General features: G+C 39.3%; 1 protein-coding gene across 5 annotated transcripts in view; it reads right to left on the reverse strand.

Moving 5' to 3' along the window:
- Positions 1 to 21,110, reverse strand: part of cpeb3 (cytoplasmic polyadenylation element binding protein 3) — a 138,846-nt gene that overhangs the window by 91,392 nt on the left and 26,344 nt on the right. For all 5 annotated transcript variants that reach the window (XM_070875043.1, XM_070875045.1, XM_070875044.1 and 2 more), the window contains 2 exons: positions 16,933 to 17,092; positions 10,997 to 11,056 (listed from right to left, as the gene is read on the reverse strand). In XM_070875043.1, coding sequence (XP_070731144.1) covers positions 10,997 to 11,056; positions 16,933 to 17,092 — 220 coding nt within the window. The remainder of the gene's footprint in view (positions 1 to 10,996; positions 11,057 to 16,932; positions 17,093 to 21,110) is intronic.

A 21,110-nucleotide genomic window follows, 5' to 3' on the forward strand; every position in this document is an offset into this window, starting at 1 on the left:
CAGTCCCGCCGTCCCGGGAATCAGTCTGGTGAACCTTCGCTGCACTCCCTCAATAGCAAGAATGTCCTTCCTCAGATTAAGAGACCAAAACTAAACACAATATTCCAGGTGAGGCCTCACCAAGGCCCTGTACAACTGCACGAAGACCTCCATTATCTGAATGGCAGTAGATTAGGAAAGGGGGAGGTGCAACGAGACCTGGGAGTCATGGTTCATCAGTCATTGAAAGTTGGCATGCAGATACAGCAGGCGGTGAAGGCGGCAAATGGTATGTTGGCCTTCATAGCTAGGGGATTTGAGTATGGGAGCAGGGATGTCTTACTGCAGTTGTAAAGGACCTTGGTGAGGCCTCACCTGGAATATTGTGTTCAGTTTTGGTCTCTTAATCTGAGGAAGGATGTTCTTGCTATTGAGGGAGTGCAGCGAAGGTTCACCAGACTGATTCCCGCGATGGCAGGACTTACATATGGAGAGAGACTGGATCAACTGGGCCTTTAAACACTGGAGTTTAGAAGGATGAGAGGGGATCTCATAGAAACTTATAAGATTCTGACGGGACTGGACAGATTCGATGTGGGAAGAATGTTCCCGATGATGGGGAAGTCCAGAACCAGGGGACACAGTCTTAGGATAAGGGGTAGGCCATTTAGAACTGAGATGAGGGGAAACTTCTTCACTCAGAGTTGTTAAGCTGTGGAATTCCCTACCACAGAGGGTTGTTGATGCCAGTTCATTGGATATATTCAAGAGGGAGTTAGATATGGCCCTTACAGCTAAAGGGATCAAGTGGTATGGAGAGAAAGCAGGAAAGGGGTACCGAATAAAAAGATCAGTCATGATCTTATTGAATGGTGGTGTAGGCTCGAGGGGCTGAATGGCCTACTCCTGCACCTATTTTCTATGTTTCGATACTCAAATCCCCTAGCTATGAAGGCCAACATACCATTTGCCTTCTTCACCACCTGCTGTACCTGCATGCCAACTTTCAATGACTGATATATCATGACCTCCAGGTCTTGTTGTGCCTCCCCTTTCCCTAATCTGCCACCATTCAGATAATATTCTGCCTTTGTGTTTTTGCCACCAAAGTGGATAACCTCACATTTATCCACATTATACTGCATCTGCCACACGTTTGCTCACTCACCTAACCTGTCCAAGTCACTCTGCAGCCTTTTAGCGTCCTCCTCAGCTCACACTGCCACCCAGTTTAGTGTCATCTGCAAACTTGGAGATATTACACTTAATTCCTTCATCCAAATCATTAACGTATATTGTAAATAGCTGGGGTCCCAGCACTGAGCCCTGCGGCACTCCAATGGTCACTGCCTGCCATTCTGAAAAGGACCTGTTTATCCCGACAATAAAGAAAGGAAAGATAGATTACGAAAGTAAACTTGCGCAAAACATAAAAACAGATAGTAAAAGCTTTTACAGATATATAAAACGGAAAAGAGTGACTAAAGTAAATGTTTGTCCCTTGGAAGATGAGAAGGGGGATTTAATAATGGGAAATGTGGAAATGGCTGAGACCTTAAATAATTATTTTGCTTCGGTCTTCACAGTGGAAGACACAAAAACCATGCCAAAAATTGCTGGTCACGGGAATGTGGGAAGGGAGGACCTTGAGATAATCACTATCACTAGGGGGGTAGTGCTGGACAGGCTAATGGGACTCAAGGTAGACAAGTCCCCTGGTCCTGATGAAATGCATCCTAGGGTATTAAAAGAGATGGCGGAAGTTATAGCAGATGCATTCGTTATAATCTACAAAATTCTCTGGACTCTGGGGAGGTACCAGCGGATTGGAAAGCAGCTAATGTAACGCCTCTGTTTAAAAAAGGGGGCAGACAAAAGGCAGGTAACTATAGGCCGGTTAGTTTAACATCTGTAGTGGGGAAAATGCTTGAAGCTATCATTAAGGAAGAAATAACGGGACATCTAGATAGGAATAGTGCAATCAAGCAGACGCAACATGGATTCATGAAGGGGAAATCATGTTTAACTAATTTACTGGAATTCTTTGATATAACGAGCATGGTGGATAGAGGTGTACCGATGGATGTGGTGTATTTAGATTTCCAAAAGGCATTCGATAAGGTGCCACACAAAAGGTTACTGCAGAAGATAAAGGTACGTGGAGTCAGAGGAAATGTATTAGCATGGATAGAGAATTGGCTAGCTAACAGAAAGCAGAGAGTGGGGATAAATGGGTCCTTTTCAGGTTGGAAATCGGTGGTTAGTGGTGTGCCACAGGGATCGGTGCTGGGACCACAACTGTTTACAATATACATAGATGACCTGGAAGAGGGGACAGAGTGCAATGCAACAAAATTTGCAGATGAAACAAAGATTAGTGGGAAAGCGGGTTGTGTAGAGGACTCAGAGGCTGAAAGAGATTTAGATAGGTTAAGCGAATGGGCTAAGGTTTGGCAGATGGAATACAATGTCGGAAAATGTGAGGTCATCCACCTTGGGAAAAAAAAAAAACAGTAAAAGGGAATATTATTTGAATGGGGAGAAATTACAACATGCTGTGGTGCAGAGGGACCTGGGGGGTCCTTGTGCATGAATCCCAAAAAGTTAGTTTGCAGGTGCAGCAGGTAATCAGGAAGGTGAATGGAATGTTGGCCTTCATTGCGAGAGGGATGGAGTACAAAAGCAGGGAGGTCCTGCTGCAACTGTATAGGGTATTGGTGAGGCCGCACCTGGAGTACTGCGTGCAGTTTTGGTCACCTTTCTTAAGGAAGGATATACTAGCTTTGGAGGGGGTACAGAGACGATTCACTAGGCTGATTCCGGAGATGAGGGGGTTACCTTATGATGATAGATTGAGCAGACTGGGTCTTTACTCGTTGGAGTTCAGAAGGATGAGGGGTGATCTTATCGAAACATTTAAAATAATGAAAGGGATAGACAAGATCGAGGCAGAGAGGTTGTTTCCACTGGTCGGGGAGACTAGAACTAGGGGGCACAGCCTCAAAATACAGGGGAGCCAATTTAAAACCGAGTTGAGAAGAAATTTCTTCTCCCAGAGGGTTGTGAATCTGTGGAATTCTCTGCCCAAGGAAGCAGTTGAGGCTAGCTCATTGAATGTATTCAAATCACAGATCGATTTTTAACCAATAAGGGAATTAAGGGTTACGGGGAGCGGGCGGGTAAGTGGAGCTGAGTCCACGGCAAGATCAGCCATGATCTTGTTGAATGGCGGAGCAGGCTCGAGGGGCTAAATGGCCTACTCCTGTTCTTATGTTCTTACTGTCTGCCAACCAATTCTCTATCCACATCAGTATATTACCCCCAATACCACGTGCCTTAATTTTGCACACCAATCTCGTGTGGGACCTTGTCAAAAGCCTTTTGAAAGTCCAAATACACCACATCCACTGGTTCTCCCTTGTCCACGTTACTAGTTACATCCTCAAAAAATTCTATAAGATTTGTCAACCAGGATTTCCCTTTCATAAATCCATGCTGACTTGGACCGATCCAGTCACTGCTTTCCAAATGTGCTGCTATTTCATCTTTAATAATTGATTCCAATATTTTCCCCACTACTGATGTCAGGCTAACCGGTCTATAATTACCCATTTTCTCTCTCCCTCCTTTCTTAAAAAGTGGTGTTACATTAGCCCTCCAGCCCATAGGAACTAATCCAGAGTCGATAGGCTGTTGGAAAATGATCACCAATGCATCCACTATTTCTAGGACTACTTCCTAAAGTACTCTGGGATGCAGACTATCAGGCCCCGATTTATCGGCCTTCAATCCCATCAATTTCCCCAACACAATTTCCTGCCTAATAAGGATATCCTTCAGATCCTCATACTCACTAGACTCTCGGTCCCCTAATATTTCCGGAAGGTTATTTGTATCTTCCTTTGTGAAGACAGAACCAAAGTATTTGTTTAACTGGTCCGTCATTTCTTTGTTCCCCATTATAAATTCACCTGAATCTGACTGCAAGGGGCCTATGTTTGTCTTCATTACTCTTTTTTTTCTTCATATATCTATAGAAGCTTTTGCAGTCAGTGTTTATGTTCCCAGCAAGCTTCCTCTCGTACTCTATTTTCCCCCTCCTAATTAAACCCTTTGTCCTCCTCTGCTGTATTACAAAATTCTCCCAGTCTTCAGGTTTACTGCTTTTTCTGGCCAATTTATATGCCTCTTCCTTGGATTTAACACGATCCTTAATTTCCCTTGTTAGCCACAGTTGAGCCACCTTCCCAGTTTTATTTTTACTCCAGACAGGGATGTACAATTGTTGAAGTTCATCCACGTGATCTTTAAATGTTTGCCACTGCCTATCCACCATCAACACTTTTAGTATCACTCGCCAGTCTATTCTAGTCAATTCACATCTCAGACCATCGAAGTTACTTTTCATTAAATTCAGGACCCTAGTCTCTGAATTGACTGTCACTCTCCATCTTCAAGAATTCTACCATATTATGGTCACTCTTCTCCAAGGGGCCTCGCACAACAAGATTGTTAATTAGTCCTTTCTCATTACACATCACCCAGTCTAGGATGCCCAGCCCTTTAGTTGGTTCCTCGACATATTGGTCTAGAAAACCATCCCTAATACACTCCAGGAAATCTTCCTCCAATGCATTGCTACCAGTTTGGATAGCCCAATCAATACGTAGATTAAAGTCGCCCATGATAACTGCTGGACATTTATTGCATGCATCACTAATTTCTTGTTTGATGCTATCCCCTACCTCACTACCACTGTTTGGTGGTCTGTACACAACTCCCACCAGCGTTTTCTGCCCTTTGGTATTCCCTAGCTAATGTCATCATCATCCAAGCTAATGTCCTTCCTTACTATTGCATTAATTTCCTCTTTAACCAGCAACGCCACCCCACCTCCTTTTCCTTTCTGTCTATCCTTCCTGAATTTTGAATACGCCTGGATATTGAGTTCCCAGCCTTGGTCACTCTGGAGCCATGTCTCCGTGATGTGAATACTTGGGATAGGCAGCATAGATTAAAGGCAATTCATATTTGACACACTTAATAATTTGAAGAAAAGACCAATTGGATAGGTAAAGCAGTAGAATATAATGTATGCAGATTTTCAAAAGACATTTGAGAAGGTGTTTCACAAGAGGCTCGCTAGAAAATTGCGCATATGTTACAAGAGGAAATGTTGCAGTTGGATAGAAAGTTAGATGATAGACAGGAAACAAAGAGTTACACTAAATGGGTGTTGCTTGAACTGGAAAAGGATTGGAAGTGGCATACCCCTGGGGTCAGCGCTGGGTCCACTATTGCCTCTGCAAAAGTGGACCTAGTACTGACCCTAGGGTAAGCCGCTTCCAGCATACGCGCGCACACGGGATCTTGAAATTTGCTGATGACACAAAAGTAGCAAGTTGGCAAACAGTAAGGAGGACTGTAAAAGACATCAGGAAGATATAAACAGGTTCGCAGAATAGACAGACCAGTGGAAACAAATAAGGAATAAGGAATATAAAACGAGTGTAGTAGGGAAGTAAAATACTGCTGCAGGATGTGGATGAATCAAGAAACCTAGGTTCAAATATATCATTCTCTGAAAGTGCAAGTAGGTAAAGCCAAAGCAATTGGATTTTGGGTTTTATGAATAGGAACGTAGAGGATAGGAGTAAAGAAGTAATGAGACATTTATACAAAACAGTGGTCAGGCCACATTTGCACTTTTTGCAGCTTCTCTGTGCAGTTTTGCAGACCCCATTACAAAAAGGACATTAAAGTTCGAGAGCACACAGTATAGATTCACCAGGCTGCTGCAAGAATTGGTGAATGTACGGGGATTAGTATGGGAAAAAGGTACCACTACACCTATTTTATACAAGAATGGCATTATAGCTGAATAGACCATACACAAAATACATGGTAGGAATGCCTAAAATACAGTTAAGAGGTTTGTGTAGCCACAAGTGCTAGTGCTTCACCACAGCAAATCCAAAGCCAAAACAAGAGACCACATGTGTCTAATTCACCAAGATGCATACACAGCATCAATAAACTGTCAAAACAAGCTTACAAAGATTAACAGACTGAAATGGCATTTAGATTTGAGAGCAAAATGGAAACAGATATCACAACAGAATACATACTAGGGATTAGTATTTAATGGAGAACAATTCTTCAAGAATTCCATTTATTCCACAAGCAAAGTTATAATGGGTACACAGCTCAGCCCTGGGATAAATGCAACATATGGGAGGAATTTCTAGCCACAAATGTCGACAGCCAACCACAGAACCATAAATGTTTACAGCATAAAAGGAGCCCATTCAGTCCATAGTATCTGTGCTGCCTCTTCACAATACAGGGTATTAAACTAATGTCGCTGTCTGTACCACTCTGGCAAAGCATTCAATGCTTCAACATTCTTCTGCGTACATTTTTTTAAGCTAACTTCTTCCCTTTACTCGGTGATAACTTTAAATTGATGACCTTGTCACATACTCCCCAAATGAGGAAATAGATTTTCCCTATTTAGTCCAACAAAACCTTTAATATCTTTTAAAAATAAATTAAATCTCCTCTTAGCCTCCGCTCCAATGGAAATTGCCCCAGTATCTGAAATCTCTCCTTATAATTATTACTTCCCATCCTTGGTATCATCCTGATGAATCTAAACTGTACACCCTCTATAGCTTTAATATTTATTCTATAATGGAGCATTTAAAATGCACACAGAAATCTAAATGTGGCTTCGCCATTGATTTGTGCAAATTTGTCATTGCTACTTTATTCTTGTACTCTCTGCCCCCTATGAAACCCTAAAAGTTACTTGCATTTTTAAAATTGCTTTAGCTATCTGCATTTGCACTTCCTTCTGCATCTTTCCATTGAGTATATATTCAATGTTTTTCCTCCCAAGATGCATTTCTTCACACTTCTCCACAATTAAATTGCATCTGTCACCTGTCTGTCCATTCTGCAAATCTGTCTTTCTTTTTAAGTCCTCCTCAGTTTGCCAAACCTATTTTTGTGTTGTCAGCAAATTTTGATACTTGACACTCATCCCACTAAAAGCCAATATATCTCTCTTCAAAAGGGATTCTAGATATCGAGCACCAAAAAGGTTTTTAAAAAAAAAAAAATCAGGATCCTAATTTATTTTGAAATCTATATGCCAAACAGAGGAGTATCTATAGAAGCTGTCCATCATGAAATTTACAGACTGCAGCATAAACACTGGCATGGACCAGTTGGGTCAAATGGCCAGTTTCTGTGCTCCACAGTGTGTAAACTGGTAAATGTGGCATATGAATAAATTGGGACTGAGTAAATAGTTTCTAGTGCGTGTAATCTGCGCATAAGTGAAGGTTTCTATATAAACGTTTGCATAAACAAATAATGATGCAAATGTATAATCATTGATCCCTGGGTTAGGATTTTATCTTCATCCTTTACTTCTCAGGTTTATTGATTTGAGATAAAAGTCCACTTACTACTTATGCAAAGAAAGGTATTTGTTCCAATAAAATGGAGGACTGGGGAACAAACTGAACATTGCACCTGCTAATGCATTTCAGTGGGAATATGCATGCAAACTTTCCACTGACATAGCACAAAGATACTAGCCACAGCAACTTCATCAACAAGTTAACACTTGCTTTTTCTGACAGCGCTAGCATAATTTAGTCCAAGGATCAAATAAGAAATAAGGGTCATTTCAGTTCTGCTTGGTTCAGCGCCACACTACCGGGGCAGGAGGTGGTGAGGAGAGCCAAGATTTTAAAATGTGTTTTGTAGACAGGACCTTTCATTAACTGAATGGTGGCTGGGAGTCTAGCTTTGTTCATTACTGTATGTATGTATTTATATTCTACTGAAAATTATTCTTCACCTATAACTTTCTAAATATTTTTGTTAATAAATTAAAACCTTCCTAATCTCAATTGTTTTAAAAGCTCATTTGAAAGCCTAAAGGAATTGAAGGATACCATCATCAGCAGTCTATAATTAGATCTTGCAACCAGTAACATATTAATGAGAGGTTGATGAATTATTTATAATTCATTCCTTCTTTGTTACTTATGATTCAAGGATCACATATAAAGCCATTCAATTCCCTGCTTTATCTACTGGGGCATTTTTTTGTCTGAAATGGCTCTTGGTTGGATTTCAGTGCTGTGCAGTTCACTGGATATCAGCTACCACTTTGTTTTAGGGGTCAATGTTACCATTGCCTCCAAAATTGCAAACCGTTCCAAAAGCCCCAACACAGGTCAGAGTTAATTAGTGGCTTCCAAATTAAGAAAGCTGGGACATGGCTGCGGCTCACTGCTACATCAAATGCAACACCACCCACAATACATGCAATGCAATTGTTATTGATTACTACAAAACCAATAAACTCCAACATCCAAGGACTGTCTTATCAATGCAGCAATAGAAAAATATTATGCAGACTCAGAAATGGTAGATTACCTTAGACAAATTTGGTCTTCCTCATTCTTTGGAAGTTCAACTTTCATATACAAATCACTTGTCATTAAAAACTGCAAGGAAAATGGACGGGGGCAAGAGAAGAAAAGAAATGCAAATGGAGAGAGAGAGAGAGAGAGAGAGAGAGAGAGAGAGAACGCGAGTGTATGAGCATGCTATAAACACACACACACCTCTAAATGGCCTTCAAGAGTCAACCACAATACAGGGATCGTGATTGTCATGCAGTCTCCCTATATTAGGCTATATACAAGTACTGCTTTCTGGATGTATACTTCAGTTTATCTGAAAAGAGAGGATAGCAACAAAAGAACACATTCATACAAATGAAGTCAAACATACACATGTATAAGATTACAAAACATCTAGAAGAGAATTGAGAGGCATATGGGGAAGAAGTAGTATTCAACCCTCAGGAGGGTGGTCATACCTGTAGGTCGGTAGGTAATCCAACATTCTTCATTTGTTCGACTTTCAGATACAAAAGCAGAAAAAACTGGAAGTAATTTTCTTCCACTTTAAACTAGTCAGTATGGAACAGCAGAGCTAAAATGTTCATCTTAGGCTATTAAAAAAGACAGTAATACTTCACAATAGCTAACATATTACTTCATCCAAATCATTGCACACAGTGTCAGGGGAAACCTCTTGTATATTGGCCACTGATATAGCCGCAGTATAAATAGAATCAGCTGTAGCAGTCCGAGCTGAAATACATTCTATAATCTATTTAACCAGAGACAGTTTAAAAAAAATTGTCAATCTGTTTTTCTATCAAAATGTAAAAATGTCTCGATTGGCAAATGTTGATGAAGCATTAATGTGATGATTCCTTTTCGAGAATGCGTTGTGGGACTCAGTTTTAAGCACAAATTTCAGATTTGGGATACAAGTGCTATATCTGGTAAACTAAATATGTGTATGTGGCTGGATCCAGCCTCTGCTCAAGCTATTCTATGTGGTTGAAGTATTGAGCAAAAAAAAGATAGATTTCACCAGCACAAGATCATATCGGCATGACTTCAAGACAGTCAAATTACTATGATGTTGTTACTGACTTCTTATGAATATAAAGCTGAGCTGTACGTATTACTTGGAGCTCAGGACTGTGCGCGCACTAAAATGCAAATGTGCACATGTTCACTAAATATGGACATCTAATCCGGTTAATAAAGCAATGTCAGAGGTTTATTTGGAATAATGGAGATGACTCTGGAAACAATATCAGAAGGTTTATTTGGAGTGGTCTCATGGAGACCTGATTCTGGCACCACGAGTAAGGTTTCCTGATTGCAACCCAGAACCAGTGACCAAATCTTGCTCTCTCAACTTTGGAAGGAAGTTTAAGCTGCTTCGTCCTGAAGTCAAGTAAGCTGAACATGGGAGGCAATGTACAAATTTGTTTGGCACCTTACTAATGGCTGGATTTACTAGACATTTTCTTAACTTTATGAATCCCAACTTCACTAATAACCACTCAGAATTTCCTGGACCAAGAAATATTAAATATCTTCAGGATTTATGAGTAGATGTATAAATGTCATGGTTTTGCCTGTTACATCTCTAACTTTTTCTAATTCTGACGAAGGGTCATCAACCTGAAACATGAACTCTGTTTCTGTCTCCACAGATGCTGTCTGACCTGCTGAGTATTTCCAGCAGTTCCTGTTGTAATCTGAGGCCACAAGGAGACACAATGAATTTAAGTTCAAAACTCATTGTATCAAAACTTCACAAAAATACCTTGAAAGGGCAAAGGAGAAACACACCCAAGAGGGCCCAATCAAAAGTGGAAGGTCAGGTTAATAATGATTTTGTATACCTTTTTCTGATGTTTTAATAAAAATTCTGCCATTTAATGAAAAAAAGAGCAAGCATGCTTCCACAATAAAGCATACCTACGTACACACATTGACTGTGAGGAAGACCACTGCAAAACTATTATAGGGATGGTGTTCAAGAGTCTTGATTCAACACCTCCCCCCAACCACCACCCTTGCTTTGGATGACAACCTGCAGAAGGAGGTTGAAAAAGGCAACAAAAATTCTTGTTCAAAAAATAAAGAGTGGTGTAGGATATTCATCAACAAAACTATAGACATAGATGAAACATAGCAGATTAATATATCCACAGAGTTTGAGATACCCATCACAAAGACCAGAGTAAATTCTGCATCTTATTCATATCCATAATATACAGTTTTGTATTCTTCAACTGAGATCAACTGGACATATAACTCAGAACAGCATGTTGCATTTATTCCACATCAAAGTTAATCTCTCAGGTAATTGTGAGTTAAACCAGCTCAATTTATCACCTGTCACACGATGCAAAAATTGCACTGTTAAAATAAATCCATGGGCTAAACACGACAGCAGCTACCTTTGCCTACGGTGAATTAAAAACTCGCAGTGCAAAGATTGTCTGGTTTACCATTTGTTTTTAAACCTTCAAATAATGTTGTGGAAACAGCTACATGTCCCAAATCAGGGAAAACTTTTCAAAACACAAGCAATTATTACATGAAAGAACAGTACTTACTATTATTTAGTGCCACAAGGTTATCTGTTCCTGGGTGAGGGAAATTAAGGCCCAAGCGTCCTGTAAAATAAAACAGCTACTAAAAAAGTTGCTAGTGCATTTGACAGTTTTCCCCTCAAACTTAAGTAACTTGAACTACCATAGGTCACACTACAAAACCAAAAAAGGTTAATCCAAATCTAAGAAAAATTTATTAATTATCCTGTACATGCTACGAAGTAATTGCTATATTTAACCTAAATTTAAAAATAGGTAGTTAATGTTAGTTATGACACAAAGAAAAAACATACTTCCCTCCCTCCATTAAATCTATATCATAATCTAATTACTTGCCCTAAAAAAGCCTATTTAACAACCTTAACTCACCATTAAGATGAGTTTTTACAAATTGAATGTAGCTAGAATGAGAAGAGGCTTTCTTAAATTATATAATTTACACTATTAAAAATTTGACAATATTTCCTTCTACAGAATGTGTCACTTAATTTAGAATACAAAATATTGATCATTCATCGAGTAGTTGTCTTTTTTTTTTAGTCATAACTAATCATTAAACACTTGTTTGTGCACAGGAATGGCCAGTACACAGAACTGTCAATCTTTATCGTCATTACCACTGCCTGCATGCAAACTGGTTTGGTGAAGATGCGCTTGGTAATTTTTACTTTTAAAACTACAGCAGTGGGGGAAAGTAGACAAAATGTACTGTATTTAATGGATAAATCATCAAGAGTGCTTTGTTCAGAGCAGAATCAGATTGTACATTGTTTAAAAGCATTGATATACAGTATGCAAGAACCAGAAGATGTACTTTCAACAGTTAAGTGTTAAAAGCTAATGACAAGATTACTGTTTACACCTTATCCACTTTAAGGTATTATAACTGATTAATATCTCAATTGCAAGACCCCTGAAAATAATTTGTTTGATCAAAAGAGCCTGCTTTAACGGAACTGAAGAGCAGTACCATAGACCCCTGGTCTTTTCTTTTAATTGCTACTATATAAGACAGTTAATAGTGCACCATAAAGTCATCTCCTATGTAACATTCTACCAGAGATTTAAACACCACTAATAAGCAGTCCAAAGGTTATGGGCACTCTTCTTGAACAGTATTGTGTATGTCAACTAATATAGTAGTGATTTCTTGCTGTGCATTTCTGCTTGTGTGCGTTATCTAACTTGTAAATAAATCTGATTGAGTGTTAGCCTGAAGGCGCCCATCTGACAGCATGCTATTTGCTGACTTTTAGAGTAAGCAAGAAATTATGGCGGGCATGCCATGTGGTCTCCAGTACATACTATAATTGGGAACAACTGGTACATAATCCCACGCATGCAAGTTTCAGTTCGCAGGAGAGTCAGTCCATTTACAGAAAATGTTTCTCTGCCATGAGTTAAAAGTATTGGAAGAAAGCCTGAAGCCCAGTGATGTTTAACTTTAAAGTCACAAGTAGGTATTAATCAACAAGCATCAGCAGTTGCAAGTCCTGCTTGCACAATAGATTAAAACCCAAGTGGATGGTGTTCAGTGGGCCAATTTAACAATAGAAATATAATGCTTTATAACAAAGCACTTAATAAGTTTTGCTACAGTTTAGTTAAAACATAACATGGATTTTAAATTATTGATCGTATTAAAAAAGGTGGAAAGATCTCTCAACCCTCACTCTTTCTAGTTTGAAAACACAAGCTATTTTATGGATCTCACATGGATTTATGGTTTAAAATCACCAATTCTTTTATTTATAATATTCTCCTATTCCTCATATTAGCAGTGCAGAGACAAAGACCTGATTTAACCTGTGGCTTGCACCGCAATCAAACCCTACTGAATTCCATCAGAAGTAGGATGCCCACCAAACCTTGATGGTTTTCATGCTTACAGTTTGCCATGTGTGCACAGTGGACGTTCCAACTGCATGGACAAAATCTCCCAAATACTGAAGTTCAAGTTTGCTAATACAAAGTGACTTGTAAAACCTCAACAGGAAATGGAATTACTCTCCAAAGCACTCTGAGCAAATTTGTGATAGCAATATAAAAAGTCCTTGAAAGCTCTTACAAAACTCTTCTGTAAAACCCATTGGTTTTGTTGTCTAGGGTTTATTGATGTAGATTTTTTGGGGGTAGGGGGCAGGGGGGGAATAGAAAAAAAGATTTAATGTAATTTGTTTCTTAACTATGTGTCCTTTGTTTGCTTTCCCAACTGGAATTTCAGTTTTTCCAAAAAGGACAGGCTTGCAGCCCAAACTATAATGCTACACACACGACCTCAGCTGACTGGACGCCAGTCAGTTTTGATTCCATTACAAACATTTGCTGAGTTGCCTTACTTTCCTGCGCCTTGCCACCATCATTTTGAAGTGGATTGGCATGTATGCTGCCAAGTTAATTTTAAAATATAGTGGCTTATTTTTAAATTATGCACACTGCCCATATGTTCAAAAGGTTAGTCCATTAAAGCTATATTTTATGCCATGCTATTTGCATTCAGTCATCCCTTCATCCCACCAGTGCTGGCCTCTGCCCTACTTTCTGGAATTCTCTCAAGTCTCGCTTGCTTCTCCATCTTAAAAATAAAAACTCTCTTCAAAGCCCATCTTTTTGACCAAGCTTTCACCAATCTCTCCTAGCTCTCCCACCATGGCTCAGTATCAATTCCTTTATTTGCCTCTCCCCCACCTCCACTTAGAAAATATTTCAAATCGTTTTACATGTTAAAGGTGCTATACGAATGCATGCAGTAGTAATTGTGCAATGTTAACACATAGCTCCCATCCCCATACTGTAAATACCCACATCCTGCACACTACCTTGAGGTCACTTGGTGCATCCCACATCTATTTGCATAACTGACCAAGGAATTCTAGGGAGTTTGTAGCTCTTCAATGGGTATTTTTTGCCGGGTGGAGGAGTGAGTAAGTAAAGAGGTCAGTACGGTAGCAACTAAAACTTTTTGACCAAGAGAAATCCCAAATGAACTGTAATCTACCTAAGTTTCCAAAAAATAATTTGACAAAGATGGACTTAATGCTCAAAATGTCCAACCAATCCAGATCAAACAAAGAAAATTGAATGCCAAACTATATAGCCAAATCAGAACACAAGTCAAAGGAAGTAATTCTCTAACTGTAGTGTGCTCTGGTCAGACCACACCTTGAATGCAGTGTCTACTTCTGTTCACTAAGACACAGGGGAAACAATCAAACACTGCAGGCAGTGCAGAGAAGATCCACGAGGCTGATATAGTGTCAGAGTTCTGAGGGAACCCACTCTAGAAATGTGGGCTTTTCAGTCTCAAAAGGAGAACTTAGAGAGGTGATCTTAATGAAAGACAGCAAATGGTATGAAAGAGTTGGATCAAAAAAATGAAATTATTCTATGTATTTGCAAATATTGCAAAAATCCTAGATTTCAGTATAACATTCAGCACAAGTTACAGCTGCAAATAAGTTACAGAACATTTAGCATGTACTATGTGGTAGCTGTTGCATGGAAAGAACTCTACACTCCGTGTTCAGGAGAATAAAAGTTTACTACAGTTTTGCCACTATATCAAGTTTACAGTACCTGTACTATTGACTAGCTAATTCTTCAATGTCTTACCCAGTGAGGAAATTATGGTTTTTTTCTTTGACTGGAATCATGTCACTGTGGGGAGAGACCAAAAAAGGCCAAAGCTCAGAAGTAGCACTCTCGCCTCCATGTCAGAAGGTTGTGGATTCAAGTCCCACTCCAGAAACCAGAGTACATAATCTATGCTGACGTTTCAGCGCAGTACTGAGAGGGTGTTGCACAATTGGAGGTCCCATCTTTCAGATAAAATAGCTGCAATACTGATGGGATAGGTTGTGGGCAGTGGAGTTTGATAAATTGGAGTTCATGTCAAGTGGCATTCAAGTGGCCACTGAGGACAATGTTGGAAAAGTCAAGGTTAGTGGTGACAAAAGTATGGATGAAACTTTCCGCTGCATATTTATGAACAAAGATTCAGTTCAGGTATTTTCACTATTTCTTATAACTAACACATCAATATTTTTCTTCAAGCGGGGTTATATCTGCAACCAAATCCCTTTCCAATCATTCCTACCTCCAGCTAAGTATACGTGTGGTTTCAAGCACAGAATTCCAACATAGAGCATCACTTTCTATTCACTCCAATTAAACAGAATTCCCGAGCCAAGCATAAATACTAAAATTTAGGACTCCAATTTTAGGAATTACAATCAAGCAGAGAGGTAGGCTGTTTTAAGTTATAGAATTTGACACTAATCCCATCATAGTGTAACTAATGGTGGATGTTATGTCTAAAGCCATGTGCCATTCGTTGCACTTACCCCAGAATAGCAATGCTTAATATAGTAGTTCACTCAAGAACCAGCAATGCTTACCATAGACCAATTTCAAAAGCAATTATCATTGGATCTTCCCCTCCCTTGACTAACTGTTCCCCAATCATGTCCCTAATTGAATTAAGAGCTGCAACCTCACTCTAAAGTCAATTCTTACTGCAGTATTGTTAATCTAGATTAATTCACCCATTCTAGCTTTATCTTTTTAATAACGGGCCGCATTTCACACAATAATTCGTCCTCTACAGAGTTCTACCTTTGGCATTGCTCAACCTATCTTTAAACAGCCTTGCAACATCACGTGATGACTTTCTACCCTAAAAACACTATTGCTTATATGTTTTAAAAAAAAAAACTGGAATCACAGATCTGGACTGAAAACAAAATCACAATTTCTGGATTTTCTATCTACTACAAGCACATTCCTTCAAACACTGAAGTTCTCCATGAATTTCACAGTTCAACACTTGCAGTTTGGGCAAGGGACCAACTCCACCAGTGGAAAATATATGATAAGCAAGAAGTGACTGGGTGTTTTACCCCCAAATACACAGTATATAAATATTTAAGCTATACTAATAACCAAGGCTATCAGCTGTCAACTGAATGGATATGGCACATCACAAATCAATTACATTTGGTGATAATACGAAAGCACAACATCTACGATATTTATGTTTTGCATAAATAGAAATCATCTGCATAATGGGGTTTCCTTAAATCTCAACCAGAATATCTGCCCATATTCAAATAAAATCATTGAGTTTTGGGAATTGCATTCCAGAAACAAACCGAGAAAAAATAATGGTATACATAGATTTATAACATAACTTGGCAAGAAAGTTAATAAGCACTTCGAGAAAGAGCAAAAACTTTCATTTATATAGCGCCTTTCATGACCTCAGGATGCCCCAAAGCACTTCACAATCAATGAAATACTTTTGAAGTGTATTTGCTGTTGTAATGTCGGGAAACATATTCTTGCATTCAAAAGCCAAGAAACATAAGGTTATGATTATGAAGCAAAGATAAAATTAAGGTAAAATATAAACTGGAAATATTGCAGATTAAATATTATTCTTGCCAAAACATTTTTAAACTAGTCCTAGAAACAAAATGGGTTTTAAAAAGCATTTGCAGCATTTAAAATAAAAGGAAAATTGATGCACATTCGGGTCCTTCCTCTTTCACTGATCAAATGAAGCAAAAAATCAAAAAATAAGTGTGGAGAAAATCTTGAAAAATTTTAACAGCCTAATAATTTTATTGCTGTAGAAAATAAACTGTGGAATTTCTAATAGTTGCTTTCAAACAGGCATTTTGTCAACACACAAAAACATCCACTTTATAAGAAACATGTAAGTTAATTTCTTAATAAATTAGCAATCATGGAGATTTTCTTAAGATTTTCTCAAAAGTCTTGAAACATGCAAGATTTTGCAAATGAAACTGCAAATAATTGTGATTACAAATTTGGACAATCGACCAAAAATATATATTTAAAATACAAAACTGAAGCATCACTTCAAATTTTATATCGCGTCTGTATCAAGTATATAGGGATGTAGGAATATTCCTAACCTGCAAAATGATTCCTCCACATTATATCGGCGATAGTCATTGGTGGGCCACTGGGAGGGTAGTGTTTACCTTTCAGAGGCTCATGGTCACTCCTCATAATATCCATTAAAGAATTCTCCAAAGAGTGCAAGTTAAATGCATCATAGGGCCGATTCCGGTCCTGTAAGAGAAAAAAAAAAGACTGTTGGAGGCACTTATTGGTCTCGAGTAATTTTGAGTTCATGGCTTTGAAGTATTGACATCGCTATAAACTTACTACGATAAATGTGAAAGACTGCAAGGCTTCAATTAGCATAATGTTGCAACAGACTCAAACTTCAGAGTTGCTTACAACCTTGTTGACAATTTCTGAATTTCCCAGTGACCAACAAAAATGCTTTTCTTTCCCCAAAATTTAGTTTGGCATGGGTTTCTTCAATTTTCATGGTACACAAGGGGTTAAAAACTAGCTTTACTCCCAGAAGAATGTTTAGTTTGATTTTGATAGAATTGCTGAATCAGTTATTGTTGTGCAGATGTATTAATGACTTAGGAGGTATTAATGACTCTGCAAGGTACAGCATGAGCTGGTGCAGGAGGGCGACGGCAGCGAAGAGGGACGTCATCAAGGTCCAGGTCGGTGATTGGAGCGTGGGCAGATACAGTAGGAGCGGCGAGAGATTATAGAAGGACATAATCGAGGCCCAGGAGAAGAGTGAGTTTGAGCCAGAAGAGGCGAGGGCCCAGTGGCAGCACGGATCAGCCCACACTGCGATGTGTGTGCATTAGGTCCATGCAGCAGAGCAGGTCTCCAGTCGTCTTGGATAACCCTTGCCACTGGACCAAGACCTAGCTCGATCAAACCCGTGTGGGGCTGGTGTGCAATGGCCACCCCACGTTAAAAAGATCCACGCACGGGCATTTTCCACCATTCAGGATGTAGGTCAAGACCTGGAATATTAGGTCCTTCATTGAAACACGTGTGAACTCAACTCTTTTAGGCATGGAAGCAAGTTTTCCTCGTTTCGAGGGACTGCCTATGATGATGATAATGACTTGGATGAAGGGACCGAGTGTAATGTAGCCAAGTTTGCTGATGATGCAAAGATGGGTGGGAGAGGAAATGGTGAAGAGGACACAAGAAATCTGCAAAGGGATATTAGACAGGAAAAGTGAGTGGGCAAAAATTTGGCAGATAGGAGTATAATGTGGGAAAAATGTGAAGTTATCCACTTTGGCAGAAAAAAAATAGAAAAGTAAATTATAATTTAAATGGAGAAAAATTGCAAAGTGCTGCAGTAGAGACACCTGGGGATCCTTGTGCACAAAACACAAAGTTAGTATGCAGATACAGAAAGTAATCAGGAAAGCAAATGGAATGTTGGCCTTTTTTGCAAGGGGGATAGAGTATAAAAGCAGAGAAGTCCTGCTACAACTGTACAGGGCATGATTGAGGTCACACCTGGAGTACTGCGTACAGTTTTGGTCTCCGTATTTAAGGAAAGATATACTTGCATTGGAGGCTGTTTCAAGGTTCACTACGTTGATTCTGGAGATGAGGTGGTTGACTTATGAAGATAGGTTGAGTAGTTTGGGCCTATACACATTGGAGTTCAGAAGAATGAGAGGTGATCTTATCGAAACATAAGATAATGAGGGGGCTCGACAAGGTGGATGAAGAAATTATATTTCCACTCATAGGGTTAACTAAAACTAGGGGACATAGTCTCAGAATAACGGCACGTCCATTTTACATAGAAACATAGAAAATAGGTGCAGGAGTAGGCCATTCAGCCCTTTGAGCCTGCACCACCATTCAATGAGTTCATGGCTGAACATGCAACTTCAGTACCCCATTCCTGCTTTCTCACCATACCCCTTGATCCCCCTAAGGACTACATCTAACTCCTTTTTGAATATATTTAGTGAATTGGCCTCAACAACTTTCTGTGGTAGAGAATTCCACAGGTTCACCACTGGGTGAAGAAGTTTCTCCTCATCTCGGTCCTAAATGGCTTACCCCTTATCCTTAGACTGTGACCCCTGGTTCTGGACTTCCCCAACATTGGGAACATTCTTCCTGCATCCAACCTGTCTAAACCCGTCAGACTTTTAAACTTTTCTATGAGATCCCCTCTCATTCTTCTGAACTCCAGTGAATACAAGCCCAGTTGATCCACTCTTTCTTGATATGTCAGTCCCGCCATCCCAGGAATCAGTCTGGTGAACCTTCGCTGCACTCCCTCAATAGCAAGAATGTCCTTCCTCAAGTTAGGAGACCAAAACTGTACACAATACTCCAGGTGTGGCCTCACCAAGGCCCTGTACAACTGTAGTAACATCTCCCTGCCCCTGTACTCAAATCCCCTTGCTATGAAAACTGAGCTGAGGAGAAATTTCTTCTGAGGGTTCTAAATCTATAGAATTCTCTGCCCCAGAGAGCTGTGGAGACTGGGTCATTGAATATATTTAAAGCGGAAGTACAGATTTTTTTGAGCGATATGGGGAGTGGGCAGGGATGTGGAGCTGAACTCATGATCAGATCAGCCATGATCTTATTGAATGGCAGAATGGCCGACTCCTGCTCCTATTTCTTATGTTCATGTGCTCAAGGAAGGTGCCAAACAATTCAAATCAAAAAGATATCCTGCGTGATTTGATCAAATGTATTTTCATCGGCTATTAATTCAATTCATTGGGTCTGTGTCATTTTTGAAAGGTACTTATCAGCCGGTCTTTTCCCAAATCAGAGTCTTTCAAAAAGAATTATGCCATAGGCAGTGAGAAAAGGACAAGAACCATTATATAAGAAAATGATTTATATCGCAGCCTAGCACAGCAGTTGTTAAGCATTTATTATTTATTATGCGAGGAACCAGCCAAGCTTAAGTGTGTTAGTGCTTCATTCACTATTTAATAAATTTGACAGCTAAAACCCAAGTCAAAGTTAAGTGTTATTCTGCTACCTTCCAAAGGCAAGCAGGATCGTGTGTGAGCACAGGATAAAACCAGTGACTGAAATAAACTGAAGAGGGTTCCCTATTACCTGAGCACATATTTACCCAGATATCTGGGTATGTAGATGCTCTCCAAGAATAGGGAGCTAAGACTCATCCACAAAAGTAGACCAAAGCTCAGGAATATCGAGAATAGAAGAGTAATGAAATTTTAAAGGCATAACACCCCTGACCCCACTCATCTGTAAATACAAAAGTGAAACCAAGATCGAGAATGACCCTTAAAATCTCATTACATATATAAAATCACTAAGTTTACTTTTTAAGACCAATAATATGCCTCTCTTCCACTGGTTACATAAATGCTAAATAGTGAATGACAAGGTAGTTTATGCTGCCCAAGGTTAAAATGATTCTGTATGCGTATCTCTGAAGCAAAACTGTCAAACATTCAACATGTTGTCTGTTCACTATAAATAACTTCAACATTTCCATGTTTACCTCTATCACATAACATCCCATGGCATTGCTCACAGTAATTAATACACACTTGTTTTATAAGCACAGGAAAGTTATATGATGTAATGAACAATTATTCTGCTGCTAAGGTGTCCCAAATGCTAGAATTATTAATTAAATAAAGCCTGTCAGGGTGTCATCTCAGTTTGATGATAGAACTTTGCAGATTGGAAAGTGCTTGCAAATGTCATGCTCCAAGTCAGAATTATCCAGCACTGTGTTGTCTGCAGCCCAACAGCTGGATGTACTAACATACCATTACTAGCAAATCTCCCATGGCATTGCTCAGTTAGAGGATACATGTTGTTTTATTACAATAGAGTTTATAGGCAATGTAATGTGCAATGTAGCAAGGCTACTAATTTATGGTAACTGAAATAATCAAATTGTGTTTTATTTCATGGGAGTTAGGGATCAAATTCCATAGCTGACCATTTTTTCATGAAAGGCATAAATAAATGCTATTATATCTTCCTTTATCCATGTATAATATTTATATACCTTATTTTTAAAAAGCCTATGATACACAGAAAGAAGATAGGCAACATGTAGCAGAATGGAGGAAGGCATGTGAGGTTTAGCAAGAATGAGGAAGGATTACTGTGCAGTGTGGCATCAGTTAGCTTGGCTTTGATGGCATTGGAAGGTGGTTCTGGGAGATGGCGGTAATACAGAGGCTGAAAAATAGAATGCATTAGTACCGGGAGATGGAACGCGGTATTT

The sequence above is a fragment of the Pristiophorus japonicus genome, chromosome 3 (genome assembly GCF_044704955.1).
Source record: "Pristiophorus japonicus isolate sPriJap1 chromosome 3, sPriJap1.hap1, whole genome shotgun sequence".
Lineage (NCBI taxonomy): Eukaryota > Metazoa > Chordata > Chondrichthyes > Pristiophoridae > Pristiophorus > Pristiophorus japonicus.